The 18,589-nt window shown below is 43.9% G+C and overlaps 1 protein-coding gene across 1 annotated transcript in view; it reads right to left on the reverse strand.

Annotated features, from left to right (window-relative positions):
- The window catches only part of RBM42 (RNA binding motif protein 42), a 266,205-nt gene that overhangs the window by 128,155 nt on the left and 119,461 nt on the right, over positions 1-18,589 (reverse strand). Inside the window, exons 4-7 of the mRNA XM_085615908.1 lie at positions 9,431-9,556; positions 2,758-3,218; positions 2,012-2,155; positions 1,782-1,889 (exon numbers count right to left, since the gene is read on the reverse strand). Of these exons, the coding sequence (XP_085472034.1) occupies positions 1,782-1,889; positions 2,012-2,155; positions 2,758-3,218; positions 9,431-9,556 (839 nt within the window). The remainder of the gene's footprint in view (positions 1-1,781; positions 1,890-2,011; positions 2,156-2,757; positions 3,219-9,430; positions 9,557-18,589) is intronic.

The raw sequence follows: 18,589 nt of genomic DNA on the forward strand, positions 1-18,589 counted from the left end.
TGGCGTTGGCTGCCATTGGCCCCCTGATATAGGTAGAGTCCATTGTGGAGTGGCCACATTTTTTTCAGAAGCGAGAAGTAACCAATTCTGCGGTTGCTGGTTCTTTGAAGCTCTTCTTACCTTGGTCCAGAAAGCTAGGCAGCATCGGGAGGAACTGGTTCATTTGTTCAGAAGGTAGCAGGGCTTCTAATAGAAAATAGGATCACCCTTGTTCACCCAGCTTCAAGCCGTAGGAGTTCGCTGCACGCTTTACCACTGCCTCATACTCTGGTATGTCATCTAGCAGCGAGGGCTTTGAGGGGTACGAGTCGACACCCTCCTCTGTAGAGTCCACATCAATATCATGCCAATCGTCTGAAGGTTCTGCCTCGAAGGCTCCCTCTTGGTATTGTCCATTGGCGACTTAGTCATAGGAGGGCCTCTTCTTCCGCCGGTTCGGGTTTTGCTGGAGGTTGCAATGAGTTCCTTCAAGAGTGCGAAAGTAATGTTTTATTCTTTCAAAGAGTCGTCAATCTCTTTATTCCTCTTGATGAAAGGGGCCATTTCAGCTTTGAGGTTTAGTTATTTCTTCTCGACGTCGAATGGTCTCTTTTCAAGCGTTATGGGCCTCTTCTTCAGCGTTGATGAATCCCTCTGTGGGGCTGGGCCTTCTTCCTCCCGCCCTCTTGACTTCCACCTCGAACTTCAATAATGTGTATTAAACAATCGTATGGAGAAGGCTTTCCATGTGATTCTGAAGGGATGAGAGCTCTCAGAATCTTCAGAGAAAACAGATTTCTTCAATGCTCTTGAATCATGTGTAATTTCAAATCACCTTTCTTCTCCACAGCCATGTTTAGTTCACTTACCCAATTCATATTTTAGGCTATCTGTATTTGAGTTATGCAATAGGGATACTTAGACATTCCACATATCCCTCTCCAAAGTAGCCTCCCCTACACCCTCTCCTCTTACGGCCACTCTGAAACTCTGGTGAAAACAAACAGTCAGTGCTGCCTAAAGCTGGGCTTTTGAGGGTAGTGCTTCTGAAGAAAGCAGGCCATGATAGCTCATCATATTTATCATTTTCTTTTATGAGAGGATACTTCGTCCCATTCAGAACAAGCACTGGAAATAACAGATTAGCAGACAGTAGATCTTAAATCTGAAGGATATTTACAAGGAATAGAAATCAAAAAGAAGTAGGGGTGGGCGGAACTTGCGGAGTTTTACCTTACAGAGTTGCATAAAAACTCCGAAAATTCTGTGGCAATCCACAAGAGGCGGAATTTCGGCACATCGGGATGCTCACACTGATTTTTTGCGCTGGGAGTTTTACCGAGCGAACAGCACCATGCGCCGCACCAGAGGGCACTGCTTCTTCCTGCCACTAGAGTAGATTTTCTACTCGAGTGGCAGCTTTCTCAACACAAATGGTAGCGACCTGACAAGACCGTCTGCATTGAGAAATTGTGCTCTGACTCATCCTAGGGCTCAATTTTTCCCCACTCGCCAGCGTTGGTGATCCTCACGCGATAAAAACTCAACCTTGCGGTGGTTTGTGGGGGTTTTTCCATGAACTCTGCACTCCAGAAGGAGTGAGAAAACCTCTGCGAATTCAGCCAGCGGAGCTTGCCGTCCACCCTTAAAAAAAGGTCAAATTCAAACATGCTAAGAAACCTAGGCATAACCAAAGACCAATGATATATGCTAAAACAAGCAAGGAGACACTTTTCTACCCATCTTATTTCTATCCATCACTACAGAGAAGACCAGACACACCTGATGACCGGGATTCTTACCTCGGGCTGTACAGGTTCCACTTCTATAAGAATGGGCCCAATCACCATGTCTTCTGTAAGAGGGATTTCCTTTTCTTCTGGAATAGGCTGGGGCTCTGGAATCTCTTCCTTAAAAAGGGAGAAAGATTAATTAGCATGAACAATTTACTATTTCTTAAGGCCAATGCTTTACATTTTACAATAATTACAACAATCTTCATGACTGGAATAAACACAATCAAAAGCCTTACCTCCAGCTTTTTCACCACAGGAGCAGAATACACAGTGGGAGCTGCCTGGATCACTGTCTGGTTCATTTTTGGTGCTGCTTGGATTACAGCTCTCGAAGGCGGAACCATTGGCGCCACTGGACCAACATTATTGCCAGGGGCAACCTATGGAAGTGAGAAAAAAACAGCAAGTAGTCAAACAAAGGCATTTTTGCACAGGAAGGCGCATCACTCATTCCTTGGTGGGACCAGGAAGTTTCCTAGGCACACATCTCATCATATGACGATCTCCAATTAGAGCTAACTGACAAGCTCTCCTTTTCCAACACTCTTGTTGTTGCTCTAAGAATTAAGAATATCCAACCTATAACATCTCTTTCATCTGTGCTAAGGTCTTCACAAGCATGCGGCCATTGTTCTGGTCTTCGTGCAATGGACAATGTGGTAACACGCATAACATCTTTGACTGCCTCAAAACTAACGGGAAATTATGCACCTCTCCCTTTCTACCTTTGCTCCATACATGTGTTTGGCTAGCCTACCTTCCTCCCCAATTTCGATAGTGTCTTATTGCTGGGAGAATCAAGACACACTCGGCTACTTACACTGAACTCATGCTACATGATGTGCCAAGCAGGTTTTTCCACTGCCCAGATTGAGGAGGCAACACATGTAAGGCACCTTTTCAAGGGATAACACTGAAATACTCCCAAAACTACAGGTACAATTTATATAACAAAAAGAAAGAGAAATGTATTTCTACGTACCGGTGGGACTGGTCGCATGGGGCCCATGGGCCCCATTTGTGGGCCAGGAGGCCTGGGCATTTGATGGGTCATCATCAATGGAGGAGGTGGGGGTGGTGGGGGTGGTGGTGGACCTGGTATTGCATGGGACATCAGAGGCTGTGGATGAGAAAGCTGATGTGGATGTTGCTGGTGAGGGAGCTGGTGAGGAAGCGGATGGAGGTGCTGGGGAAGGAGTTGGTGTGGATGCTGTTGGGGAAGCTGGTGGGGATGCTGCATTTGATGCTGCATTTGGAGCTGCATTGGATGTTGCATTGGATGTCCCATTGCATGCTGTGGAGGATAAGGGTTTTGGTGAGGATGCATATGCTGGTGTGGATGAGGATGCTGAGGAAGCTGGTGTGGCGGTGGAGGAAGAGGGTGTTGATGTAATTGGTGTGGATGAGGAAGAGGATGGCGCATCCCAGGATGCCGGGGTCCAACTAGAATAATAGATAAAGAGAAACATTAATGCAAATGTTCTCTACAAAGGACTGACAAGAGTGATAGAGACGAAAGGGACAAGAGAGGACAGAGAAGAATGCACTTCAAACCAGACGAATAACTCCAACTATCACATACATCATAATGGAAAAAATAAAGGTGTCAAAAGTTAGTGAGAAATACAAAGAGGGTGAGGAAAACATTGTGTAATCAGAAGGAAAATGCTACTTACCAGTATGCATCTGTTCTTGGCATGTAGAGCTGTAGATCCACACACTTGTGCATAGATCGCCATCTGGTGTTGGGCACGGATGTTTGCACTTTGTTGTTGTCCTGGAAAGTCTTTGGAAGTCACGAGATAGGTGGCTCCTCATTTGGACAATAGTGTGCATGGGCATCGACTCCATCGTCATATTGTTTTTTTGCCAAGAAGGGAAATAGAGTTTTGTAAGAAACAGAAAAGATGTCCATGTATGTTGTATCTAAATAAGATAATACTGGAACAGATAAAGGTAGCCGGGGAGGTGGGGGGCGTGTGTGGATCTACAGCTCTACATGCCAAGAACAGATGCATATTGGTAAGTAGCATTTTCCGTTCGAGGCATATGAGATGTAGATCACACACTTATGCATACATTGCATAGAAGTACTCCTCCTTAGCGGCGATTACCAGTGTCTGTTGCAGTAGTTTGAAAAAGTGTTTTAAGTACAGCTTGGCCCACACTAGCTTGTTGTTTTGCCTGCACAATAGTGTTTTGTGAATGTATGCGGTGTAGACCATGTAGCTGCCTTGCAGATATCATGTAAGGGAATGTTCCCTAAAAATGCCATTGCAGCCCCTATCTTTTGGGTAGAGTGGGCTTGATAATGTACGCTTTGCTTTGGTATAGCAAATTTGTATACATTTGACAATCCACCTTGCAATCCCAGATTTTGATATAGGATTGCCTTTATGTGGTGGTGAGAAGGATACAAAAAGTTGTTTTATTTTGCGAAAAGGTTTTGTTCTGTCAATATAATAAAGGAGTGCTCTTTTTACGTCTAGAGTATGAAGAGCTATTTCTGCGACTGTTTGTGGTTGCGAGAAGAATACTGGCAACTCAACAGACTGATTGAGATGAAAAGGGGAGAACTTTAGGGGGGAATTTGGGATTTGTCCTTAGAACCACTTTGTTATGATGGATCTGTAAAAATGGTTCTTCAATAGTAAGTGCTTGTAGCCCGCTGACTCTTCTAAGAGAAGGAATGGCCACCAGGAAAGCGACTTTCCATGTAAGAAATTGTAGCTCGCATTTACGCAGAGGTTCGAATGGAGGGCCCATTAGTCTTGTGAGGACAATGTTTAAATTCCACACTGGTGAGGGTGGTGCCCTAGGAGGAATGATTCTTTTAAGGCCTTCCATAAATGCTTTAATGGCAGGTACCCTAAATAATAACAAGTGTTGTCTATCTTGTAGGTAAGCTGCTATGGCAGTGAGGTGTAACCCAATAGAGGTGTATGCTAGATTACACTTTTGAAGATGTAGTAGGTAACATATGATGTGCCGAATAGACACATCTAAAGGATTGATGCTGTTGTTATTACAGTATATTACAAATCTTTTCCACTTGGCTGCATAGCAGGCTCTAGTGGTGGGGCATCTAGCCTTTTTGATAACATTCATACAGTCAGGGGGTAGGTTAAGATAACCAAATTCTAAGACTTCAGGAGCCAGATCGCTAGGTTGAGCTGTGCTGGGTCCAGGTGTCTGACCTCTCCACGGTTCTGTGTTAAGAGGTGTAGTTTGTGGTGTGGGACCACTGATAGTTCCAGCAGTGTTGTGTACCATGGTTGTCTGGCCCATGTTGGAGCAACTAGGATGAGTGTCACTGAGTGTTGCTGCTGTTTGCGCACCACCAATGGAATGAGTGGGAGAGGCGGAAAAGCGTACGCAAATTAGCCTGATCAATTCAGCCATATCGCATTGCCTTTGGACAATGGGTGTGGATATCTGGCGGTGAAGCTTGGGCATTTTGTGTTGTAATGTGTGGCGAAGAGATTTATCTGTGACTGCCCCCACATTTGGAAAAACGGTTGAAGAACTTGTGGATGAAGTTCCCATTAGTGAATCTGTTGTGTCTGACGACAGATCCGCTATGCTGTTTTGGACTCCTGGAACATGTTGGACTAGGAGAAAAATGTTTTGAGAAATAGCCCACCTCCATATGCTCTGCGCTAATTTAGAGAGCTGTAGGGAGTGTGTCCCGCCTTGTTTTTGTATACAATACATTGCTGTCATATTGTCGGTGCGGACTAGGACAGCTTCGCCTGATATTTGTTTCTGGAATGATATTAATGCCAGAAATATTGCTAGTAACTCTAGGTGATTGATGTGGAGTAATTTTTGCTCAGGTGTCAATTTGGCTTGGACGGTATGATGTAATAGATGAGCTCCCCAGCCGGTGAAGGATGCGTCTGCTGTTAGTACAATCTGTGGAACCGGCTCCAAGAACGGTCGCCCTTTGGAAAGGTTTTGTGTGTTCCACCAGTGCAGAGAGCGATGCGTGCGGCCGTCCACCAACACCAGATCTGTTAGCTGACCTGGAGCCTGGTTCCACTGACGTGCTAAGCATTCCTTTAGGGGACGCATGTGGAGTCTGGCATGTGGTACTATGAATATGCAAGAGGCCATCATCCCTATGAGCTGCATGAACACTCAAGCTGGAAGCGAATGCTGTGGTTGGAATTTTGTAATGAGACTTTGTATGCTTGCTACCCTGGTGGACTGGGATATGCAAGGCCTTTTGAGGTGTTTATTGTGGCACAGAGATACTGTTGGATGTGGGACTGTTGTAGGTGAGACTTTGTGAGGTTTATGGTGAATCCTAAGTCGTGAAGTAGTTGGATTGTGGTGTGTGTGATTGATTTACACACTGGCTCTATGACTTGGCTTTTATGAGCCAGTCGTCTAAGTATGGGAAGACGTGAATTTGTTGTCTTCTTAGGTGAGCTGCAACTACTGCTAAACATTTTGTGAAGACTCTGGGAGCTGTGGTGACACCGAATGGGAGAACCTAGAATTGGTAATGCTGGCCGTCCACTACAAATCTGTAAATATTTCTTGTGAGCGGAATTAGGCGTCCTTGAGATCTAGGGTGGCAAGGAAATCGCCTTGTGTGAGCAGAGGAAGGACCTGATGAAGTGTGACCATGTGAAAATGGTCTGATTGTATGTAAAGGTTTAGGGGTCTGAGGTCCGGGATGGGTCTCAGGGTTCCGTCCTTCTTTGGAATGAGGAGGTACAGTAAACTCCTGTGTTTTGCTGATGCAGGGAAACTGGTTCTATTGCACTTTTTTATAGGCGGGAATGCACTTCTTGCTTTAGCAGCAATAAATGTTCTGTTGACATTGGGCGCTGTCTGGGTGGTATGTTTGGGGGAGCAGCGGTGAGTTCTAGACAATAACCGGTTTGAATGATTTGTCTCACCCACCTGTCGGTAGTGATATTGCTCCAGACAGGTAGGAATTGTAGCAGTCTTCCCCCGACCGGAGTGGAATGGTTCGGGGAGGGGGGAGGGGGGAGGAGGGAGGAGGGGGGGGGGGGGGAGTGGAGGGATGTCACCGGGTGGAGGCGGAGGCAGAGCGAGTATTGCTAGTTTTGCCTCTGCCTTTGTTATTATTGCCTCTGTAGCCTCCTCTATGATAACCTCTGGTAAAGGTTGTTTGGTTGGGACTTTTGTAGGAAGTGGAGGGGTTATCAGGGGAATAACCTCTAGAGATGCCTCTATAAGAGGAGCGACGAAAGGAACGTCTGGGGCTTGCGATTGTAAGGCTCCCATTGATTTGGCGGGGTTGGTGTCTTTTTTCATCATTTCTAAAGAAAGATGAATCTACAGCAGGGCCAAATAAATGTTCCTGATCGAACGATTGGTTGAGTATGGGAATTTGTACTTCTGGTTTAAACCCTGAAATGCGTAGCCATGCATGTCTACGTAAAAGAACACTTGTGTTGATGGCTCGGGAGGCAGTGTCTGCCACATCTAGAGCACAACGAATGGAGGTATTGGTTATAAGTTTACCCTCCAGAATGGGGTCATTGGCTTTGGTCTTGTACTTATCTGGAAGATGTTGTAATAGGGTCTCTAGTTAGTCATAGTGTGCCCTATCATATCTAGCCAGCAAGGTTTGTGTGTTTGCAATTCGCCATATGTTGGCTGCTTGTGACGCTGTCCTTTTGCCAGAGGCGTCTAATAGTTTTGACTCCTTATCAAGAGGTGGAGCATCGCCTGGTGTTTGGGAGTTAGCCCTTTTCCTGGCGTTGGAGACCACTAAGGAATCCAATGGGATCTGACCTTTGATATAAACCGGGTCAACTGGGGCAGATTTATATTTCTTTTCTATTCTGGGGTTAATAACCCTAGCTCTTACAGGATCTTTGAACACCTCAGGTGCGTGTTTGATTACCCCCATAGGGAGACAGAGTGGATTTTTGAGATGTGTCAAATGTGTCCATTAGAATATTTTCTTCTACAGGGTCTGTGTGGATATTTACCCCGTGGTAATGTAAAGCCCTGTGTACATGCTGTGTGAACCCCATAGTGTCTTCTGGAGGGGAAGGTCTAGAAGAATATATATCTTCCTTTGGTACATCAGATACATCTGGCGTGCCATAGTTGTCCCATGGGGAATCAGGATGACTGGGTACATCTAAAGGTTCATTGTCTCCTCCGTCCTCCGAGGTATCATCATCATCATCGTTCTGTGGTGGAGGAGATGGTGAGGGAAGTGGAGATGGGGTAGGAGAGCGGTGTGGAGGCGTAGGTGAAGAAGGAACTCTGAGAGGAGATGTGGAAATATCTCTCTTCTTTGGTGGTAATGGAGCCGGTACAGGCGTGTCCATTTTCCTTTTCCTGGAGCGGAGTATGAGTTGACCTGTTTTTGGGTCTTTTAGAAGAGGTTTCGGTGCCGAATGCGCAGATGTGGAACTAGTGGTCGGCACAGAGGGGTACGGCAGTTTCTTTTTGGGTGCCAGGGATGGTGTTTCGGCATGGACGACAGGGTGACTCGATCCAGAGTGACCTGAAGGCTTGTTTGTCGACTTCTTTGCCGGGCCCCAAGGCGGGGCGTGGGAAGTTTTGTCCCGGTGTGCACCTAGGCACAAAGGTGAAGGTGTAAGCGAAGCCTTTTTGGGGGGTGGGTGGGGGTCGACGTCAGTACTCACGACCCGCTGCCCTGGAGTGATGTCTTGGATGTTGGAGTCGTCGGCTTCGGAAGCGCTGATGATGCCTTCTTCAACCCGCTCCTGCTCTGGTACATAGACGCCCTCTTAGAAGATGTCGTCCGGAATGGATGTGGAGGATCGAGCAATGTTCCTTCAAGCTTGACGATCCCGGATCATTTTCTTGGAGCAGAAAGAGGCGCAAGCTGGACAGTCTTTGGCCTCGTGCTCCGGCGAAAGGCAGAGGTTAAACACCTCATGTAGATCTGTGTGTGGAAATTTGGATCCACATTGAGGACACTTTTAAAAAGGAGTCCTTTCCATGCGCCAGGTCTAATGGAGTAGGTAGGCCCGAGGGCCTGCGTCGACGACCGGAATCGACGGTTTCGATTTTGTAGAGATACGCGTCGAATAGGGAACGCAATCAAGACAATACCAGAGAAAGGGTAAAGGATTGCGCGTCGAAAGTTAGATCGGTAGCGGCACCGAACTGGAGCGCGACAAACACATCCTAGCCCGATGGTGGAAAAAAACAATTGGACGATGGAGTCAATGCCCATGCGCACTATTGTACAAAAGAGGAGCCACCTATCTCATGACTTCCAAAGACTTTCCAGGACAACAACAAAGTGCAAACATCCTGGCCCAACACCAGATGGCGATCTATACACAAGTGTGTGATCTACAGCTCGTATGCATCGAACATAAATTTACATTAACAGCTTGCTAGAGGATGATAAGAGAGAGAGAGGGGGCTCTGGAAAGAAATGGTGCTATGGGTGAAAATAAAGTTTAAAGAAAGAGGATGGCACTGGATACAGTGAGATGAGGAGTAAAAGCGTGCATAAACCAAAAAGGTGGGAGGAAACAGAAGACAGAGACACCTAAAAATTTCTAAAATCGACTGAGGAATTAACTAACCAATGTTGATTAGGAAAGGGAGCACTGAAGAGGAGAGGGGACAAAATCACAAGCACTCAAAGGAAAGAACAAGGAGACAAAATGGAAAGCCACCTGGTCGTTGGAGGACATGTGGAACAAAAGAAGGCCTCATGATTGGAGGTTGCTGGTCCACAGGTCGCTGCAAAACATGTGGGACAAAGGATGGTCTGAGACTGGGAGGCCTTGGAGGTGGGGCTGCTGCAAAGAAAATATAACATTTTCCATTACTACTTACGCACAGTCACAGCAAGGAGAACATCCTTCCCGGAGTATCAAGATATTACATAAAGTCTATTTGCATATAAAACTTTGGCTTAGAACACAAACAAGCAAATGAGCTATGCATGTATAGTCCTGCAGGTGTCCCAGCCACAGTACAGTGGCTATCTTCAATCAGCGCAGACTGGGCACCACAGTGGGGTGAACATGCATGGGCAAGAAAAAGCTCCTCATAAAAATGACAGGATTATGACACCTTGTAAAGAATTCCAGAATTGCGTACAATGTATTGGGATAGAAAAACCACAAGAGCCTACTTTTTTTTAAATAGAACAAACAAATCAGCAGAAATTTCAATGAACAATACATAAACTAACTTTTAACCAAAGAAGAATGGAAAAGGGTTTTCATTTGTGATGTATTAGATGATCTACTACATTGTGAAAAATGTGATAAAAACACGAATCAAGAGGAGTAAAAACTCAACAGAAACAACAGGTAGTGCAATGTTGAACACCACCCAGTGATCTGGGGCATCAAAAAGCTTATTATATTGAGGATCAAAGACCAAGAATCCAACTACAGTGGTGCACAAAAATAACTAATGAATTGATAATTAAGGATTAAGCACTGGAAGTAACCGTGGTGTGTGGAGTAAGAAACACCATGGTCGCACTATGGTTTTAATTTACTCAATTGTTCATTTACAGTAGTAACTTCCACATTGGTGGCATTTCACCATTTTAATGTGAGATAAAGCATGAATTGGGGCCTGTCTGTAGGGAAGCGCCCCTTTTTCTCATGGTCACCCCCATTTTTGCCTGTTTTTGTAATTCAACTTTGACTGAAGTGCACTAGGATCCTACTAACCAGGTCCCCAGTGCCATACTTCTTTCCCAAAAACAAGGCAACGTGCAATTGGCAAGACCTTTCACACCCCTACAAGTCCCTAGCAAATGGTAAAACTGGCACCTAGGGCATGGGTACTAAAGGGGGTCCCTAAGGGCTGCAGCATGTATTGTGCCATCCGAAGGGAACCACCACCAAACTCATGGAGACTGCCATTCCAAGCTGCGTGGAATGGTGCAGACAAAAGTGAAAACACAACATGGCACACATCGTGAAGCCATGTCCCCAGACACTGCATGCAATATATGCAATAGGTAGTGAAAATGTACTATCCCTTGGTGATAATAGTTCGTAAAACGATTATATTCAATCTTATTCGCACCCCAAACTCTGAGCCCATGTGTTAGAACATCACAATTTCAAAAAACCATAATGATCACTATATTTCCTAAAGAATTTTTTTTTATTTATATCAGATTTGTTAAAAACACAATACCAATAGGATTAAAAATAGACATAAAACTGTCTAATGTTTTAAAATACAATATATGTAACACAACCTCACAGATAGTAACCTCCCTTATCGAGACGTGTAGCTACAAAATACAAATCACAGAGAGACAACAAAGGACAAGGTTTGTCATTAGTTTACATATCCGTTCTGACAATAAACTTTTCTCAAATTTTCATCCTAAACCTTTTTTCTAATTATATCTTGTTAGGAGAACTTCTTCCAACGGATTATGTTGATATGAGCGTCGACGCGTTTTGATGGCTTTATTCAATGTTCCATCTTTTTCAAGACCCAAAAATATATGTCTCTCCTATACTTGGCACTGGTTGGTTACCATAGTTTCACATCCCTGTTGATAAATTGTATCATATTAGATTCTTTACATACATATTACTTCTCTAATGTCTTAATTCTTTAAACAGTGATAACATGATTTTTGTATGACTCACAATTTTTACAATCCTATTATGTGTTTTCATACACCCTCTAGATTTCATATATTTGTTCATAGTTGTTCTATCAAATAGGCTCTGTATTTATTATCCTTCAGTGATGGTTTTTGTCTTAAAGGAAGTACTGATTGTTCGGTTTTATTTTTGAAACCTCATGTTCCTATTCAATCACATGTTTCAAATATAAAGAGAAAATTCTTACTCCAAAATGAACGATTACCTTATGTCATTTCCTTTATATCTCTGAAGTTCGTCTGATCTTTAAAGACATTTCTTTCCTAAGGCAATCTGTAGAGCAATAATATGTCAATCAGTTCCAAATCTCTCACCCCCCCTTTTTTTAAAGGAAAGGAATAATTTGCATTCATTCGGTTTTTAATTCATGCTAGACAACTCTATTCATTTGTCATTAAGTTATCATCCAATATTTTTGATTTGAGGGAAATCCTATTATAATTATCATATACTAAAGCTATCTGTAATTCTATGGATATCAGAAACTATTGTATAGATTTTACCTGGTCAATTAGCCTAGTATTATCCACTTGTTTGTTGCTCTGTTACCACGTAACTCCAATCTGAAACCGGCCTCCGCTTTTATTTCTACTCTTGATCTGTCACCTATTTTTTATATAAAGAAAAAACAAGACCCATTCAGCCTAACACCTTTCTTTTAAATGATGGCACCCCTCAATATACAAATATTATTGGTGGAACCTACCATATCAACACACAAATGCATGTTCTGCTTATTACTGTTGGGGAGTCTAAAAGGGAGTTCGTTCTTCTCACCTTCGGTTTATCTCAGGCAGTCATTGTGGTAGAAATCTAAAAATACATTAAACAAATAAAAAGATGTCTTCATATATAATTCTCTATACCGATTTTTTAAGAGAATGTTTGGAGTTAATCTCTATTATTAGCCCATTTACTAAGCTCCATACCGCTTTTATTTCTGCGTGGTATCCGGCTCCTCCTGGTGTCCTCCAAACGAGAGGCAGATTGAACTGCACGCTTGCCCGGTTGCTTTAAATACCCATCAGGCTATTACCCCATAGGCTAGTTTGTATTGAAAGAAATCCTCCACAGATGTGTCCCTAAGACGTCCAATCCGATCGTACTCTCAATCGGGAGAGCAGACCCAAGTATTTGTTTACCGCCAGCGTGTACATCATTATCTGACCCGGAAAGGGTCCCATTTGTATATGGTTGCCTTCCTCTTCGCTATACGATTCTGCATGGATGATACTTTCACTGCCGACTATACCCCGGAACTACTTGAAGTTCCATCTCACTTTTACCCGAAAAAAACGTATGTTAAACCATAAAGTTAAATACGGCCAGTGTTGCTTTTTACTTAAAAAAATTACCTGGTATAATACACGCAAAGCGTATGCGGAATTATCAACCCCGGAAGTGGTTCGCCTTGATCTTTTCAATTTAATCAGTGCGGTTGCGCAAATGGCGCTTACGCTGCCTGTTATAACCCGGAACTACTTGAAAACCTTTTTTAACTTATCCTCAGGGAAAAACTTTATTTGCCCAAAATATTGTTACGGGACAACATTCCCTTTTGCTTTAAGTATACGATAATAACCAATTGCTCGTTTTTTTCCCTTCCCCCGCCCTGGCAGATACACGAAGCACTGGACCGCCGACTACACATCGGCTTATCAGCTTATCTCCACACTAATTTTATTGGTTTAATATTTGGAAAGAGAAAAATATTGGAAAGAGAAAAATATTATATGAAAAAAGAGGAGACCAATCGGATCATAATCCCACATCTACAGTTATCATTTCTTATAATTATAACCAGCTTTTAATATCACGCTTGATGTTTTTCATATGATCAGAAGATGTTTCCAAAGTATAACCAAATATTAATATAATTACAGAATAAAATTCTAGAAACAAGACCTACTGATCCTTTCCTATTCATTGAGTGGCTATAATTTTCATCCAATCTTCCTTTGTGTTCATACCCTTTTCTATTGTGTCCTCATTTTTCTAATAGCGTTCAAGTTGCCTCCCCTCCTGCTTATAAACACCGTCTCCAAAATATACCATTTGAACTGGTTATATTGATGATTGAATTTCAAAAAAATGATCTGTCATTGGCGCATTTTCCTTATTATTTTTCAAGGCTGACCGATGTTCCAAAAGTCTAAGACGTAATTCCCTACTGGTCTCGCCCACGTAGCCTTGGCCACATGGGCAGATCAGCAGGTATACGACATTCTTGCGCCGACAGTTGTTCAGTGTCTTTGTAGTTAATGTTCTCTCATTGAATTTAAGGGTTTTACCCTCAATACAATTTGGACAAATGGAACAAGTACTGCATTTATGATTGCCTATAGCCTTTTGATTTTGTAGAGCATGTTAAATGTTATGATCTGTTTTTTTGTATGTTTTCACAAAGGCATTCTTGATGGTTTTATTACGCCTAAATGAAAAGAGAGGCTTAGCTAGGGATGTGGGAAATCCATTATTTAGAATCTTCCAATTCCGATTGATTATATTTTTAATTTTATTACTCAAGCCTGAGTACTGGCTAATAAAGACAATTCTTTCTAAAGATTTATCTTTTTTCTCTTTGTTCATATCAAGAAGATAGTCCTGAGGTTCTGTAGCGATCAGAGCCCGTGTATTCGGTATCGTAGTACTGACACGATTTTGGTACCAATGAACCGTAAATGATCCATTATTTGCATGACAGTGTTTTCGCTGCGCTACGAGCATGAATTCACTGAGAAACAGGGCATTCTGTTGTAAAATCATGGCATCCATTTTAGATACGGCACCCATTTTGTTTCTTGCCCTCACATAGTCAATGGACGAGCGATGACCCCGGCAGAATCACCTTGTTAAGGACACGTAAGCTCAAGCCCGAGGAAGCGGACGCTGCGTGACTAGGCAGAATCAAGCTGCTTCCCCTGCCTGAGGCCAATCCTGCTATACTAGTTCTCGTGTCCATTGTCCTGATTGAGAGGCCGAATACGGTAGCCATGCCTGTTTACGATCCATAAACATCTCTTACCCTGCTTTTCTATCCCTTGCACCTGGCTCTGCTCCTCTCCTTCTGGGCTTTTACAATGGGGAGGATACGATTTTTATGATGGGGAGGATCGGTCAAAGAATGGAAAACTGACAAGGAGACGTGATCGAATACCGAAAACCTACAACTAATTATTGTTTGATGTCTGTTTATTGTCTGTTTGGGATATCGGATTGGGCATGAAAAATATTCGTGTAATGTTGCCTAAAGACATATTTCGTGTATTTAAGGAGCAACCCACTTCTTGCAATTTGAACAGTCTCGTAGATTCTGCCTTTGTGTGGTTCCTATGACTTCTGTGTCCCTGCAGTAAATAAATCTTGGTCTCTGACGCCACCATCGAGAAGCCCGCGTCTCTGTTTATTTGTGCACCGAGACAGGAAGGAACTCAGGGGTCTTTGGGTGTTGTTTCCCTGACACCTCTGGACTCTTAAAAGTCCGGAACCTCAAATTGGCGCCCAACGTGGGGCGACGTCATCCGGTACCGGTCCAAAGCCTGAAGATTTCGAGGAGCTTCGTGTGAAGATTCCGGAGGGTGGTACCCCACTTCATCGATCCCTGTATGTCGTAAAAGTGGCCCGACGATCTCTTCCACGAGGTTCCCGTTTCTAGACGGCTACCGAGGACCGCTGCCCTGACTGTCGCCCTGTCTTGGACCCGAGGTGCAGACCTTAGTACGGCGAGACGTAGACGGGTTCTCCTTGGTGACGTCTTCCATATTTCAGTTAAGTATTAAGTGGGTTGCGCTTAGTCTGGTTGTGCTTTGTTGCTCTTGTTTTGCTCTCTGGATACGTTTGTTTTTGAATTCGTAGATTATCATTGGTTGCTCTTGTTAAGATAATCTTTGTTTTGGTATTGGTTCATTTGGTAGGCCTAAAGTTCTTTGCGCATTTTGGTTGGAATCTGTTCTTAGTTTATAATGACTAACAGTAGTAATTGTTTTCTGTCCTGGTTAAGTTGCAACGGGGATTCCCGGTTCGAGGATCCGTGTTCGGTTCCTCCGATTGGAACTCCTACATATGAGCTCTATTGTAAACACGGTGTAGGTCCTATCGCTTATAATGAAGTATGGGTCCGTTATACCAGAAAAGATGGTGTCCTTAGTTGACCACCGCATGGTAGCTTTGAAATTGAAATTCTAGACAATCTAGAAATGAAGTTGTTTAAAAAGAAAGCCCGGCCGGCAAGGTTTGATTCTTTTCGTGTGTGGCGTAAAGAAGCCAAACAGAGAGAAATTAGGAAGACGAAGAAGGAACAGAAAGAGAAAGGGTTGACATTAATGGAGTCTGCTAGACAGTTGCATGTCAACAAGACTGAGAAAACAATAGAGATGGCGAATAGAAAACATAATTTGGCGATCGATAAATGCTACCCTGTCTTGCCATCTTGTCCTGCTAAGCCGATAGAGGACCCTGAAAAGGATCCTCTGTTGTCTTATCTGTTGAGATCACCCCCACCGTATGCACAGGGTATTACAGCACCACAGTTACTACCTGTTGTGCAGCCAGCTGCTGGTCAGCCTGGAATAGGTGCTCCACTTCCTTTGATTCAAGCTCCTGTCTTTCCTGTGGTTAATGTTCCCTCGGCACCCCCTCTTCCTGGGTCGCCTATTCCGCCTTTGCCTGCCGTTTCACAAACTGTTTTACCTGCCACTCCCACCCTTACCATTTCATCTGCTCCAGCTTCCTTGTTCCCGAACTCTGTAAACATTCTGACTCCGCTTTCCGTTCGTCGGAAAATAACCGACTCTGTAACTAATATCTTAACTCCTCTCTACAGGTCTTTAATTGGGACCCCCGTTTCTGACTCTACACAGAGACGTAGCCAGTTTCCTGGTCCCCAGGAACGAGAATTATTAGATTCGACTGCTCTTAGGTGGATGTCGAAAGCTGCGAAGTATGATGCACGAAGAGTGTCAGATACATTTATGCAATGGAATGAACCAACTCAACGTTATGTCTTTGACGTGATGTGTTCTCTTGTGCGTGAGGAATGGGACGATGATGACTTAGATTCCGTCCCCTCTGATTTGATAAATGTTCAGCAAAAGTTCGCCGCAGGAATGGTGATAGGTTCAGAAGTAAGGGAAGCGATAGAACTGATTTTAGCTTATAGGGATGATTCTCCTCTTCGAGCACCAAGAGACTCTGATGGTTCACCGATTACTAGGAAAAGACGAGGTCAATATCCGATGAGGGAAGTTCCACCCATATGGCGCGATGCAGTCCAAGCTGATGCGGCTAATGGTATTGCAGCTGCTCCGGCACATTTCCATAGAGTGTGGATACACATCCCTTGGAAGCGGGCCGAAGTATTAGCAGTAAAACAGGCGTTGCCGGACCCGCGTAAAAATCCTGCTGGTTATTATAAAGAGTTAACGCAGACAGTTCAAGCATGTGTCATGAATTTAGCAGACATCGAAATGCTATTTGGTAATGTAGTGCCACGACCCATATGGGCCAAGATCCGGCAAGAAAACCACCCAGTCGCCTTAGGAGGTGATTGGCCAGCTATTATAGCGGCAGACGCGCAACAAGTTGGTGGTGCTAAACCTGAGCCTCTGATTGCTGCTTTACCTGGCAGAATAATTAATTTGATGAAAACGCTGATGCCAGCGTTACGGGTCAATTGGGATAAACTATCAGCATGCAAGCAAAAGAAGGACGAAAGCGCCTCTGACTTCTTCACTAGATTTGAAGAGACCTTCGTAGACCACAGCGGGCAAGATATGAGTACTGAGGGAGGTCCGAGGTTGTTTGTCGACAAGTTTGTGTTTAATTTACTGCCAGAGCTTAGTAACAAGTTAAAGGATTCTGAGAGTGCATGGGCAGTGTCGACGACAGCACAGATACTTGCAACTGCTCAGTATTACGAGAATAGAGAGAAAGAAGAGAAGGAAAAGTAAGAAAAGAAGACAAAAGATTTAAAAACTAAAGTTCTTTTGCAACAGGCGTATCCGCCTCGCTCGAATCAGTCAGATTCACAGCAGCGACCCCAGTTTCAGCAACAACCACAATTCCAGCAAGGGACGTCCCAAAGATTTAATTATGGTTTTCCCCGACAACAGTTAGCATGGAATCAGTGTGCCTATTGTAAAAAGGAGGGCCATTATAAGAACGAGTGTCCAGTACTGCTCGCACAGACCAGTGGTGTCCCAGCTCAGAGAAGTAGTGGTGGGTTTGTGCAAGCTCCTAGAGGTAGAGGACGTGGTACAATGACTCCATAGGCTGACCGCCCATCAAATTATTTCGATCAGCGAAATGTACAATCTACGCAACTCGGTAGATCTTCACAGTATCATGTTGAGGATTACTATGATAATAATGAAGAGATTCATAAAAGCGAGTACTAGGACAGCCACAGGCAAAGAGAGGGAGTAGTATCAGTTCCAGTTGATCAGAGTGGACCTTATGTCGCAGTAGTTACATTAGGCGTGGTCGAACCGTTTCTGTTGGATACTGGTGCGGCAAAAAGTTCAATTATGCATGCGAAACTCCCTGGCGCACCTTTGTCTGGCTTAACGAACACTTCAGTAGGTTTCTCAGGCGCCCCTGTTCACAATCCTGTTTCTAGTCCTTTGTCAATTTCTGTTGGGCCATGCGAACTAGAAGCACCCCTTATTCTAACAACCGGTTGTAATGAGAATCTGCTTGGTTTAGATCTGTTGAAACGCCTGCATGCGACACTGTACTGTTCTCCTTCGGGAGTACAGCTCACATTGGGTAAGAGAGTTATTTCTCCAATGTACATGTCAATGGATAAGCTCCCACCGGAGCTGCGTTCTCTCCCTGATACTCTTTGGGCAACTGGTCCTAATGATGTAGGTCTTTTGGAAATTCCCCCTTATGTGGTAAGTCTGAAAGCGAATGTTAGATTCCCACGAATCCCACAGTATCGGATTTCGAATGAATGTGAACGTGCACTTTTACTGATCGTAAAAGACTTAATACAGAAAGATGTGATAGAGGAAACTAGAGGAAATGTTTGCAATAGTCCTGTTCTGCCGATTTTGAAATGCACGGACCCTTCCAAACCTCCAATCTACAGATTTGTGATTGACCTCAGAGAGGTTAACAAAATAGTGATTCCGCAGTTTCCTGTGGTCCCGGATATCACTGCATTATTGACGTTGATTCCTG

Source organism: Triturus cristatus, chromosome 7, assembly GCF_964204655.1.
Source record: "Triturus cristatus chromosome 7, aTriCri1.1, whole genome shotgun sequence".
In the NCBI taxonomy this organism is placed as follows: Eukaryota; Metazoa; Chordata; class Amphibia; order Caudata; family Salamandridae; genus Triturus; species Triturus cristatus.